Source organism: Gadus chalcogrammus, chromosome 3, assembly GCF_026213295.1.
Source record: "Gadus chalcogrammus isolate NIFS_2021 chromosome 3, NIFS_Gcha_1.0, whole genome shotgun sequence".
Taxonomy (NCBI): Eukaryota; Metazoa; Chordata; class Actinopteri; order Gadiformes; family Gadidae; genus Gadus; species Gadus chalcogrammus.
This window is the reverse complement of record NC_079414.1, coordinates 27,922,586-27,935,295: the sequence shown is the minus strand read 5'-3', so window position 1 is coordinate 27,935,295 and position 12,710 is coordinate 27,922,586. Positions and strand designations below refer to the sequence as shown.

The following is a 12,710-nucleotide window of genomic DNA, read 5'->3' as shown; positions in this document are numbered from 1 at the left end:
CGTGATCAGACCAAGGGGGGCGGGACATCAGTTCGACAGCGCGTATCAAGGCGAGCTAAGCCCCGCCCCCCGATGCAGCACGGCGCCAGCCCATTGGCTGACAACGAAACATCGGAAAAGCAAGAGAGAAGAAAAAGCATCACTGTGCGAACTGTACTCAGGCTCCATAATCTCAATAGCCCTCGACTCTATAAGTAGTAGTTTATTCTGCAGAAGCCTTCCCTCTCCTTCTCCGCCGGCCCTACTTTGTGTGGCTGCAGCGCAGACGTCCCGCTGCGGACACAGAAGAGTCCAGAGGTGAGTCCTGCAGCCCGGAGCTCTCCTGTTGTTCTGCAGAGAGCCGGAGAACGGAGAACGGAAAATGAGTCTGAGATGATCTGTGTTCATATCTGGGCTTATCCTCCGGTCCACGTCAGGGGGGATGGACAGGGGAGGACGTGGTTTACTGGGCTCTCTCCAAGATGCCTATCGAGGGGACGATCTCTGGTGACCGATCTCCAACACTGCTCGGGCTTTTGTCGGACACCAGGGATGCTTCGGTTCTTGTACTTGATGAAGCGAGGTTTACGAAAGAGAAGCGATGTGAGAGACGGTGTGTTTTGGGGGCTAGCCGGCGTCTGGAGGCCTGGACACAAGCATGATGTCTGGAGATAGAAGTTAGGAGGTCTGCGCTTTAGGGCTCTCCTCCGCAAACTGAGGAATGACGCTGCTTAGCTGCGAGTTATGTCTTGTCCGCTCTGTTCCTAGGTTTCCTCTCCAGGAGTTCTCCACCCGTCAGATCTGGACAGACTAGTCTTAGCGTTGTGTCCAACACCGCCAAGACGAACTCACCTATGTTATTATAACACAGGTGTTAAAACAGGTGTTCTAACACCTGTATTATAACGCTACCAACTGTAATCCGGGAGGACTCGCCTACACTCAGGATATACAGCCTAACTTAGACTGAGGCTGTGAAGCCTCTCTTACACTGAGGCTGAGGCTGTAGAGGGTTAGGGTTAGGGGCTTTCCTCCTCTGAGTCTGTGAAGCCTCTAAGCATCTCATAAAAGAGGCTGTGCTCTTTGCACCAGTGTGTGTTAGAGGTTCACTAGTTGTTGATAGAGAGTCCCGTCTAACTTAAACCTTAACCTTAACCTTAAACTATGGTTTTTTTTACAGACGGTTGTAGATGTCCTCCTAGATGTGTAATAACAAATTCATATGATTAACAAAACGTCTCATATCTTTCCTCGATTATTTAATGGTGAGAAAAAACAACAAAAAACAACGATATATTACTCTAAATATCGACATATATAACCTGACCCTTTGACCCAGATGGTATTGCATTGTTCCCTTATTCCGCTATAGGATGAGGGAGATATATTGTGGTTTCTCTTTCTTCTGACAAATGTACTTATTGTGAGTCGCTCTGCATAAAAGCATCTGCTAAGCGGCCTGAATTTGAACATCAATATGTAAATGTATTTAGTTTTTGGCGTTTTCTTGTTCTGGATTTGATTAATCTACTCAGCTCAGTTGATCTCTTTATTCACACACACACACACACACACACACACACACACACACACACACACACACACACACACACACACACACACACACACACACACACACACACACACACACACACAAACCTAACAGTAAACACATTGTTAGAGCAGCTGCCTGATTAGCCTGTGTCTGACCGCTTACGTCACCCCCCTCATCTGGGACATGGATCGTGTTTACAAAGCAACATGTCTGTAGCGCTGTAGGAGAGGGAAGAGGCTACCTAGTGATGGGTCAATATACCTAAAGCTCCCTGTTGAAGAGGCTACCTAGTGATGGGTCAATATACCTAAAGCTCCCTGTTGAAGAGGTTACCTAGTGATGGGTCAATATACCTAAAGCTCCCTGTTGAAGAGGTTACCTAGTGATGGGTCAATATACCTAAAGCTCCCTGTTGAAGAGGTTACCTAGTGATGGGTCAATATACCTAAAGCTCCCTGTTGAAGAGGTTACCTAGTGATGGGTCAATATACCTAAAGCTCCCTGTTGAAGAGGTTACCTAGTGATGGGTCAATATACCTAAAGCTCCCTGTTGAAGAGGCTACCTAGTGATGGGTTAATATACCTAAAGCTCCCTGTTGAAGAGGTTACCTAGTGATGGGTCAATATACCTAAAGCTCCCTGTTGAAGAGGTTACCTAGTGATGGGTCAATATACCTAAAGCTCCCTGTTGAAGAGGTTACCTAGTGATGGGTCAATATACCTAAAGCTCCCTGTTGAAGAGGTTACCTAGTGATGGGTTAATATACCTAAAGCTCCCTGTTGAAGAGGTTACCTAGTGATGGGTCAATATACCTAAAGCTCCCTGTTGAAGAGGTTACCTAGTGATGGGTCAATATACCTAAAGCTCCCTGTTGAAGAGGTTACCTAGTGATGGGTCAATATACCTAAAGCTCCCTGTTGAAGAGGTTACCTAGTGATGGGTTAATATACCTAAAGCTCCCTGTTGAAGAGGTTACCTAGTGATGGGTTAATATACCTAAAGCTCCCTGTTGAAGAGGTTACCTAGTGATGGGTCAATATACCTAAAGCTCCCTGTTGAAGAGGTTACCTAGTGATGGGTCAATATACCTAAAGCTCCCTGTTGAAGAGGTTACCTAGTGATGGGTCAATATACCTAAAGCTCCCTGTTGAAGAGGTTACCTAGTGATGGGTTAATATACCTAAAGCTCCCTGTTGAAGAGGTTACCTAGTGATGGGTTAATATCTAAAGCTCCCTGTTGAAGAGGTTACCTAGTGATGGGTCAATATACCTAAAGCTCCATGTTGAAGAGGTTACCTAGTGATGGGTTAATATACCTAAAGCTCCCTGTTGAAGAGGTTACCTAGTGATGGGTTAATATACCTAAAGCTCCCTGTTGAAGAGGTTACCTAGTGATGGGTCAATATACCTAAAGCTCCCTGTTGAAGAGGTTACCTAGTGATGGGTCAATATACCTAAAGCTCCCTGTTGAAGAGGTTACCTAGTGATGGGTTAATATACCTAAAGCTCCCTGTTGAAGAGGTTACCTAGTGATGGGTTAATATACCTAAAGCTCCCTGTTGAAGAGGTTACCTAGTGATGGGTTAATATCTAAAGCTCCCTGTTGAAGAGGTTACCTAGTGATGGGTTAATATACCTAAAGCTCCCTGTTGAAGAGGTTACCTAGTGATGGGTTAATATACCTAAAGCTCCCTGTTGAAGAGGTTACCTAGTGATGGGTTAATATACCTAAAGCTTCCTGTTGAAGAGGTTACCTAGTGATGGGTTAATATCTAAAGCTCCCTGTTGAAGAGGTTACCTAGTGATGGGTTAATATCTAAAGCTCCCTGTTGAAGAGGTTACCTTGATGGGTTAATATCTAAAGCTCCCTGTTGAAGAGGTTACCTAGTGATGGGTTAATATCTAAAGCTCCCTGTTGAAGAGGTTACCTAGTGATGGGTTAATATCTAAAGCTCCCTGTTGAAGAGGTTACCTAATGATGGGTTAATATACCTAAAGCTCCCTGTTGAAGAGGTTACCTAGTGATGGATTAATATACCTAAAGCTCCCTGTTGAAGAGGTTACCTAGTGATGGGTTAATATACCTAAAGCTCCCTGTTGAAGAGGTTACCTAGTGATGGTTTAATATCCTAAAGCTCCCTGTTGAAGAGGTTACCTAGTGATGGGTTAATATACCTAAAGCTCCCTGTTGAAGAGGTTACCTAGTGATGGGTTAATATACCTAAAGCTCCCTGTTGAAGAGGTTACCTAGTGATTGGGTTAATATACCTAAAGCTTCCTGTTGAAGAGGTTACCTAGTGATGGGTTAATATCTAAAGCTCCCTGTTGAAGAGGTTACCTAGTGATGGGTTAATATCTAAAGCTCCCTGTTGAAGAGGTTACCTGATGGGTTAATATCTAAAGCTCCCTGTTGAAGAGGTTACCTAGTGATGGGTTAATATCTAAAGCTCCCTGTTGAAGAGGTTACCTAATGATGGGTTAATATACCTAAAGCTCCCTGTTGAAGAGGTTACCTAGTGATGGGTTAATATCTAAAGCTCCCTGTTGAAGAGGTTACCTAGTGATGGGTTAATATCTAAAGCTCCCTGTTGAAGAGGTTACCTAGTGATGGGTTAATATCTAAAGCTCCCTGTTGAAGAGGTTACCTAGTGATGGGTTAATATACCTAAAGCTCCCTGTTGAAGAGGTTACCTAGTGATGGGTTAATATACCTAAAGCTCCCTGTTGAAGAGGTTACCTAGTGATGGGTTAATATCTAAAGCTCCCTGTTGAAGAGGTTACCTGATGGGTTAATATCTAAAGCTCCCTGTTGAAGAGGTTACCTAGTGATGGGTTAATATCTAAAGCTCCCTGTTGAAGAGGTTACCTAGTGATGGGTTAATATCTAAAGCTCCCTGTTGAAGAGGTTACCTAATGATGGGTTAATATACCTAAAGCTCCCTGTTGAAGAGGTTACCTAGTGATGGGTTAATATCTAAAGCTCCCTGTTGAAGAGGTTACCTAGTGATGGGTTAATATCTAAAGCTCCCTGTTGAAGAGGTTACCTAGTGATGGGTTAATATCTAAAGCTCCCTGTTGAAGAGGTTACCTAGTGATGGGTTAATATCTAAAGCTCCCTGTTGAAGAGGTTACCTGATGGGTTAATATCTAAAGCTCCCTGTTGAAGAGGTTACCTGATGGGTTAATATCTAAAGCTCCCTGTTAAGCACATGGAAAGCTGATTTCAGACATTGCTGCGTTTGTGCTTTAGGTATCGACGAGGTTCAACATTCATTGGAGGTTTCATAGATTAAGTGGTAGCCCTTTTAAAGGTAAAGATGAGGGCAACAATAGGCCAAAAGTCTTTCATTGGTACATGGCTGCTCCCTCGTAGCACATGATTCATATCTATTAATAAAGTTATGAAATAGTACGAAACGGTTCTGTTAAGTCGCTCCAGCGTTGTTGGCTGAGGGCTGATCTGAAGCAGGCGTGCCTTGCTCAGCCGGAGAGTCAGGAGGACTCACCTTCCAACCTGACTCCAAGGGACCCTGAGTGCCCGTCCCTCCCAGGGACATGAGGCCCCGGAGCTGAGCAGTCCGCTGTAGTCGTTTAGTTCTAGATGATTCAGTTAAAGTCAGGGAAGGCCCCATGAAGGCCAGCTGACTAAACGGTTAGTTGAGGAGAACATGAATATGATTATACTAAATGTATGAATGAATTGCCCCATTCAATAATATAAGCTGCTCACTAAAGGGTCAACTACGCACGCAGCATCATTTGGTGTATGGCCAGCCAGCTTAAACACACTATAGTTTATAATAAGTCTTATTCTGGAGGAATCATTTAATGTTTGACTACGATTGAATCCCAACACGTCATAAATGATTCCTAAATGTGTCATGTGTCATCAAAAGTATTTTGGAAGTGGTTTGGTCTGACCCACAGACCCAGTGGCTCCTGAGCCCTGACTCCATTCAGACCAATCGGATTCTCTCCCCATACGAGACGGGACCCCTGACATTGGGGACGTTTGATTGGTCTACGCGTTGGTTCTCCTCGCCCTCTGAGCGCTGATATCTCCTCACTCTGCTCCTCCTTCTCCTCCAGGCTCCACGCGTTTCCACCATGACCACCTCCTGGAGCGACAGGCTGCAGAAGAATGCAGACTTGCCAGCGAACATGGACGGCCTGGCCATGAAGAAGTACCGGAGGGAGCCCTACCACAGGTAGAGCCCCCGTAGAGTCCACCCAGGTGGTCCGCACTGGAGCCCAGAGTGACCCCCCTGAGCTGGTCCTCTCCATGGAGCAGGAGATGTCAGGAGACGTGTGGGCGGCATGAGGCTCAGGAGGCAGAGCGGGTCGGCTGGTGACCTGAAGGTCGCTGGTTCGATCCCCGGCTCCTCCTAGCTGAGTGTGGAGGTGTCCCTGAGCGAGACGCCTAACCCTGACTGCTGTTGACCAGCTGGCTTTCCTGTCAAGCTTTTGTCCTCCCACTCAGATAATATAAGATAAGATAAGGCTGTCATGATGAGAGGCCCGATGGCATCACTCTGACCGGAGGTTGAGTCAGGGCGGGGGGGGGGGGGGGGGTTGGGTAACAGTGAACTCTGCCTGGCTCTACCTCCCGTTATCAGTTACCGTAAGCTAACAGCACGATGGAGGGCGGGGCCTCAGTTGCCTCACTTTATTCTCTTCTCTGAGACAGCCTTTTAGGCTAGTAGCTAGGAGCTAGGGGATAGGGGGTAGGGGTTAGGGGCTAGAATCTAGGGACTAGGACCTAGGGTCTAGGAGCTAGGGGCTAGGAGCTAGGGGGTAGGGGCTAGGGGGTAGGGGCTAGAATCTAGGGACTAGGGTCTAGGAGCTAGGGGCTAGGAGCTAGGGGGAATGGGCTAGGGGCTAGGAGCTAAGGGCTAGGAGCTAACGAGTTATGGTCGAGTTATGAGGGAGACTGACATGCGTCCAGATGACTGCTAACCTCCGTGGGGCCGCGGGGTCTGGAGCCTCTCTGTGGGGCCGCGGGGCCGTGGGGCCGTGGGGTCTGGAGCCTCTCTGTGGCGCCGTGGGGCCGTGGGGCTGCGGGGTCTGGAGCCTCTCTGTGGCGCCGTGGGGCCGTGGGGCCTGGAGCAACTCTGTGGGGCCGCGGGGCCGTGGGGCCGTGGGGCCGCGGGGCCGCGGGGCCTGGAGCAACTCTGTGGGGCCGTGGGGCCGCGGGGCCGCGGGGTCTGGAGCCTCTCTGTGGCGCCGTGGGGTCAGAGTGTTAGAGGTCACTGTCCGTCCCAGAGGTCCGAGCGTTAGAGGTCACTGTCCGTCCCAGAGGTCAGAGTGTTAGAGGTCACTGTCCGTCCCAGAGGTCAGAGTGTTAGAGGTCACTGTCCGTCCCAGAGGTCAGAGTGTTAGAGGTCACTGTCCGTCCCAGAGGTCAGAGTGTTAGAGGTCACTGTCCGTCCCAGAGGTCAGAGTGTTAGAGGTCACTGTCCGTCCCAGAGGTCAGAGGTTAGGGTGCACTCACACTAGGCCATCTGGCCGTGGCCGTTTTCACACCTAACCGCGCTCAAATCTGCCAGTGTGAGTGTGGCCAGTCTGGCCAGGCCGGGCCAACTTGGCCACTTGGGAGAGGTGTGCTGCTACGGTACGGGCCGCCGCGGTACAGATGGTAATGAGCCAACACGCGCACACACACGGCTACGCAACCTGAGCTGGATGACGTATAGTCCATGCGACGACCACGGACATAATAAAGGCGACGAGCCTTCTTTCCCATTAAACGGTAAACATGGCGTCAAGCGGTTCAACTGTTGGTTCACGTTGGTCCCATAGAGAAGTCGAGTGTCTGTTAGCCATTTGGGCAGACGATGCTATTCAGGCACAGTTGGAGAAGACCCCCAAGAATTCCGATGTATTTGGGAGAATCTAAAGTGTGAACTGTGTTCTCTGTGTTGTCGTCCGTTGTTGTTAAAACTCTGACTGGCGGCAGACTCTATTATGGTCCATGCAGCGGACGCTCGGTGATGACGTGTTACGACGTGATGACGTATGTACAAGAGCCTACCGTGGCCAGGCCACAGTGGCGACGGCCAACGGCCACGGCCAGATGGCCTAGTGTGAGTGCACCCTTAGAGGTCACTGTCCGTCCCATAGGTCAGAGTGTTTCCGTGGTAACAGTGAGCCACTGGGCAGAGCGCTGCACAGCTGTTGCCGGGGGCCGTTGCTAGGGGACGGCCCGTCTCCATGGAGCTATTTGAGGCTGGGCTGGCGTCAGCTGGGAGCAAAGTCAACCCCGCTATCTTATCCCACGCCCCCCCGCCCCCCCGCCCGGCCCGCCCGCTTGGTCAACACAGGCTGGCCTCATTCAGCAGCTTTACCCCGGCCCCTTGAAACCAGTGAACCCAGTGAACCCAGTGAACCCCTTGTTCCACGGACAGTGGTGGTGGTGTGGTGATGGTGGTGGTGGTGGTGGAGTTAATGATGGTGGTGGTGGAGGAGGTGGGGGAGGTCGTGGTGGTTAAGTTAGTGGTGGTGGTGGTGGTAGTGGTGTTCAAGGAACACAGTCTTTACACCCTGCAGTCTGTAGTCTGGGTTCTTTAGGAGCATGAGAATAAGCCGGTCAGCCTGTGTGTGAGCCTCCTCTAAAGTACCTGTGTGTGTGTGTGAGCCTCCTCTAGAGTACCTGTGTGTGTGTGAGAGCCTCCTCTAAAGTACCTGTGTGTGTGAGCCTCCTCTAGAGTACCTGTGTGTGTGAGCCTCCTCTAGAGTACCTGTGTGTGTGTGAGCCTCCTCTAGAGTACCTGTGTGTGTGTGAGCCTCCTCTAAAGTACCTGTGTGTGTGTGAGCCTCCTCTAGAGTACCTGTGTGTGTGTGAGCCTCCTCTAGAGTACCTGTGTGTGTGTGAGCCTCCTCTAGAGTACCTGTGTGTGTGTGAGCCTCCTCTAGAGTACCTGTGTGTGTGTGCGCCTCCTCTAGAGTACCTGTGTGTGTGAGCCTCCTCTAGAGTGTGTGAGCCAAGCTGGTCCACTGCTGTAGCTTGTTTTGATTCTATGTGGCTTCTGATTGTTCTGGAAGTCTTTGAGAAGAGCTGGCAAACACCATCGCACAAAACCCCCCCGGCCCCCCCCCCCCCACTGACAAAAGACAAGACAGAATGACGCGGAATGACCGTTTTTTGCAACAAGTGAGAAATGTTTTGAATAGTAAGTAGGCTGCGGTGTGTGTGTGTGTGTTGTGTTAGCGTAATGGATGCGCAGTGTTGTGTTAGCTTCATGGATGAGGTGTGTGTCGCTGGAGCTGAACTAAGATCATCACAAAGTGTGTTAAGATGTAATCAACCCTACGATGCGCGCTCTTTCTACTGGGCTGAAGTCCAAATGGGAACTCATTCACCACGGCCTCGCTGCCAGGTATGTCTGCTTTCTTTTAGAGGACTTTAAGAGCTTTTACAGGACAGTTGACGGTTGTGTGTGCGTGTGTGTGTGTCTCTGTTGTGTACGGGGAATGGGTTAACCTAGTGATGGTTAGTGCTTGGCACTTGGTTCTATGAACATCCTTACTGTACCGACAGAGATATAGTGATGTTTCTCTTTTTTTGACAAACTGACTTTTTGTGAGTCTCTTTGGATACAAGTGTCTGATAAACGCCCTGAGTGTAAATGTGAATGTTCGTAGGGAGATGAGGTCGATGCCCATACGGGAGGCTGGGCCTGGACCCTTGATGTCGCCTCTTGGCTGTTTTAATTAGTGTCAGCCAGGTATGGTCTGGATCAAATCCCCCAAAGTGGACCGGCTCGGGTACAAACAGGATGGCTATCTGCTGCCATTTTCATATAACAAATCAGAAAAGGGTACTTACTTATTAACAGTTTTCATTTGCTGCCGTTTCAATTCTGAATCTCAATAAAGCTGACTCAGCAAAAGGAACATAACATAACCTATGTTTAAACTAAGCTAAGGAAGAACTTTGACCCTGACCCCTGACCCTGACCCCTAACCCTGTCCCTAAACCCTGACCCTGACCCTTGACCCTGACCCTGACCCTAAACCCTAACTGTGCTCCTGCAGGGTGTTCGTGAACCGGAGTCTCGCCATGGAGAAGATCAAGTGTTTTGGCTTTGATATGGATTACACTCTAGCAGGTAAGCACACACACACACACACACACACACACACACACACACACACACACACACACACACACACACACACACACACACACACACACACACACACACACACACACACACACACACAAACTTGACTAAGTACACGGTATGAGGTATAAGTTTGACTAAATCAATACCAGCAAAATTGTTTAGGCTAAAAGCCCACTGCAAACACAGTAAACAACACATATAGGCCCTAAAGCTATTAAAGATAAAAATTGTATTTGTTTTTCACTCACCGTTTGACTTCTTTACGGGAAAAGTATTAGTCCTTGTATAACGTGCGCTTCATAAATTCACCTCTTGTGACCGTTCAAGCCCACAGCAACCGAACTTAAAAGACGATGCACTGCCTACATCGTCTTTTATTTTTGGTTTCATAATCACACATGTGGAATTGCGCCTTGGCCTATTCGGCATATTGAACCGTCGGCCTAATGCGCCTCCTTTTAGAAAAGTCGGACAAACGGACCTTCGGACCAATGGGTTCCGTTTTCGGAACATTGAACCGTCGGCATGGTGGCATGTCGATCTAAGGGGAAATATTTCGGACCATTGAGACGTCGGAACAATGAGGCGTCGGAATTACGGCATGGCACCGAGCCAGCCTCACACTCAGTTCATGGCACACACGTGGTTATCTGGATCTTACTGGGCTAGATTCTTCTGGAACATGTCTCGCACTCCGTCCAAAGGTCCCGTATCCCCCTCCTCACCATGACGTAGAGATCACAGGAACCAACCCATCCAAAGTCCCCCTAGCCCCCTCCTCACCATGACGTGGAGATCACAGGAACCAACCCGTCCAAAGGTCCCCTCGCCCCCCTCCTCACCATGACGTGGAGATCACAGGAACCAACCGGTCCAAAGTCCCCCTCGCCCCCCTCCTCGGGGCGCGCCCTGGACACACTGTGCGTTGGGTAGGAAGGTGAACCGGGGGCCGTCTGGACCACGTGCTCCAGGCCCCTCGGGGAGGGGGCCTTCAGATAGCACGGTGGGGCTGACCCCATGGCCGACGGCCCGGCCACCCTCAGGCAGTGCGTCAAGGGCCGTGTTCCAATACCCGTACTTCCATGAGTATACTTAAAGGAAGCATACTATCCACACTGTCTACTAGGTTCATTTTTCAGGTGTGAGTGCTGTTCCAAATCAAGTACTCCGTGGTGCACTAACCGGAAGTTACGATCACGACTGCCGCCGTGGCTCCTCCCCCGCAATAAACATCCCGTTTTGAACGGTGTACTCTTTACGCCTAGCAGCTATAAAAAGCTATAAAAACTACAAAATGACTCTTTTAATGCAGGCTATGTGGAAAATGCGCCGACCTTGGCTCAGCCTGGCTCCGCCTCTTCCGCTACGTAGCTAAGATGGCTGCCGTTGAGTACGGGGAGTGTCCTTCGATCCACACTTCACGATTAGTCCGTTTTGAGTACGGCATCTGGGTCCTTGAAGTATACGTCTTTTCGCCGGATCTGAATTGGAACGTACTGCGTACTCAAATTTTGGCTAGTAAGTACGGACAGTACGGGTATTGGAACACGGCATAGGAGTAGGAGGTCCTCTCCTGGGTAGGGTGCGTCCTCTATGTGCCTGGGGTTGAGTTGTTTACCTGGCGTCCAAAGGGGTGAAGGACATGCAGGGTGTGAATCCTCGACCCGCTGACAGTAGGCTCTGATTACCCCCCCCATCCCCAATCCCCCCCCCCCCCCACAGTGTAGAGGGGTGTGTGTGTGTGTGTGTGTGTGTGTATGTGTGTGTGTGTGTGTTGACAGCTCATGTCCTGGCATTTGCAGGATTGATGAATTTGGTCTCGGGTCCCCTCACCTCCTACACAGACAGAGTTGAAGCGGTCCAATCACAACCGTTTATCTGATAAGGGCGGGTTGAATGCGATCATCTTACAGACGAGCGGCCAATGGGAGCAGCTGAGGCCTTTTCTTAAACAACCAAGATGGCCGCCGCTGAAGTGTCTCTTTGGACTTCAGTTCTACAGCCTGATTATTAAACAGAAACGTCCATCAAACCGTATCGGCGGTTCAAAGGACGCCACCAAGGGATCACCCAGGAAGCAGATGATCTTAGTGCATCTAGAAGAATCAAGGACACGCCAGGAGCAAACAGAATGTTAATCCTCTCCTTTCTACATCTTTATCCTCATAATCCTAATAACAATGTTCGCTCTGTGCACCAATCAGAACCCAGGCTGCGGCGAGGCCACTGAAGGTCAGGGTCGAGGTTTGGTTGTTTATTCCTCCAGTGAGCCGGTAGACTGAGAGAGAGGCAGGGTGGAGCGGGGACCGAAAGGGAAAGGCTCCCAAAATAGGCTTCTTTGTAGAGGCTCAAGAGTTGGGAGAGCAAGGAGGAGGTGGAGGAGGGGGAGGAGGAGGAGGAGGAGGAGGAGGAGGAGCAGGAGGAGTTGGGGGAGGTGGAGGAGGAGGAGGTGGAGGAGGAGGAGGTGGAGGAGGAGGGAAGGACGGAGAGCTTTGGTTGGTCCAGCTGGCCCCTGGCTCAGAGCCAGCCCCTCTGCTGGCCGGCATGGGGACCAGAGAGGGGGGTCTCAGAGAGAGAGGGAGGGGGGGTCTCACTGAGGAGGGTCACAGAGAGAGGGGTTCTCAGAGAGGGGGGGAGGTCTAGGGGGGTCTCACAGAGAGAGGGTGGGGGGTCTCAGAGGGGGGGGCTCCAGCTTTGGGCAGAAATAGTGGCGGGCTTTAAGGCTTATACCCTCCCGGACCGACACACATCTATCTTTATCACTGGTCGCATGCAACTATAAATAACACACACACAGAGATTACACATGTTCAGCAACGGAGTGAATGTTCCCCCCCCCCCCCCCTGGGGGTGAATGTCTGTGTGGGTGATGTTGTCCCGCGAGCCCCCCCAGCCTCTGCAGTCTGTATTAATACCGTCTGACATCGCCCTGTCACAGCGCGGGGTCATCCCTCTGTTGTTCCTCTGCTCCACGGCCACGCCCTCTGACCTCTGACCCTGGATCTCTGTGGTCTACGTCTGACCCCCCACTGACCTCTGACCTCTAACA

At 50.2% G+C, this 12,710-nt stretch overlaps 1 protein-coding gene across 1 annotated transcript in view; it reads left to right on the top strand.

Moving 5' to 3' along the window:
• Nucleotides 1-124: 124 nt before the first annotated feature.
• Nucleotides 125-12,710, top strand: part of nt5c2b (5'-nucleotidase, cytosolic IIb) — a gene marked incomplete at its 3' end in the record, with an annotated part of 26,604 nt that continues 14,018 nt past the window's right edge. The window contains exons 1-3 of the mRNA XM_056587135.1: nt 125-297; nt 5,625-5,743; nt 9,570-9,643. Of these exons, the coding sequence (XP_056443110.1) occupies nt 5,643-5,743; nt 9,570-9,643 (175 nt within the window). The remainder of the gene's footprint in view (nt 298-5,624; nt 5,744-9,569; nt 9,644-12,710) is intronic.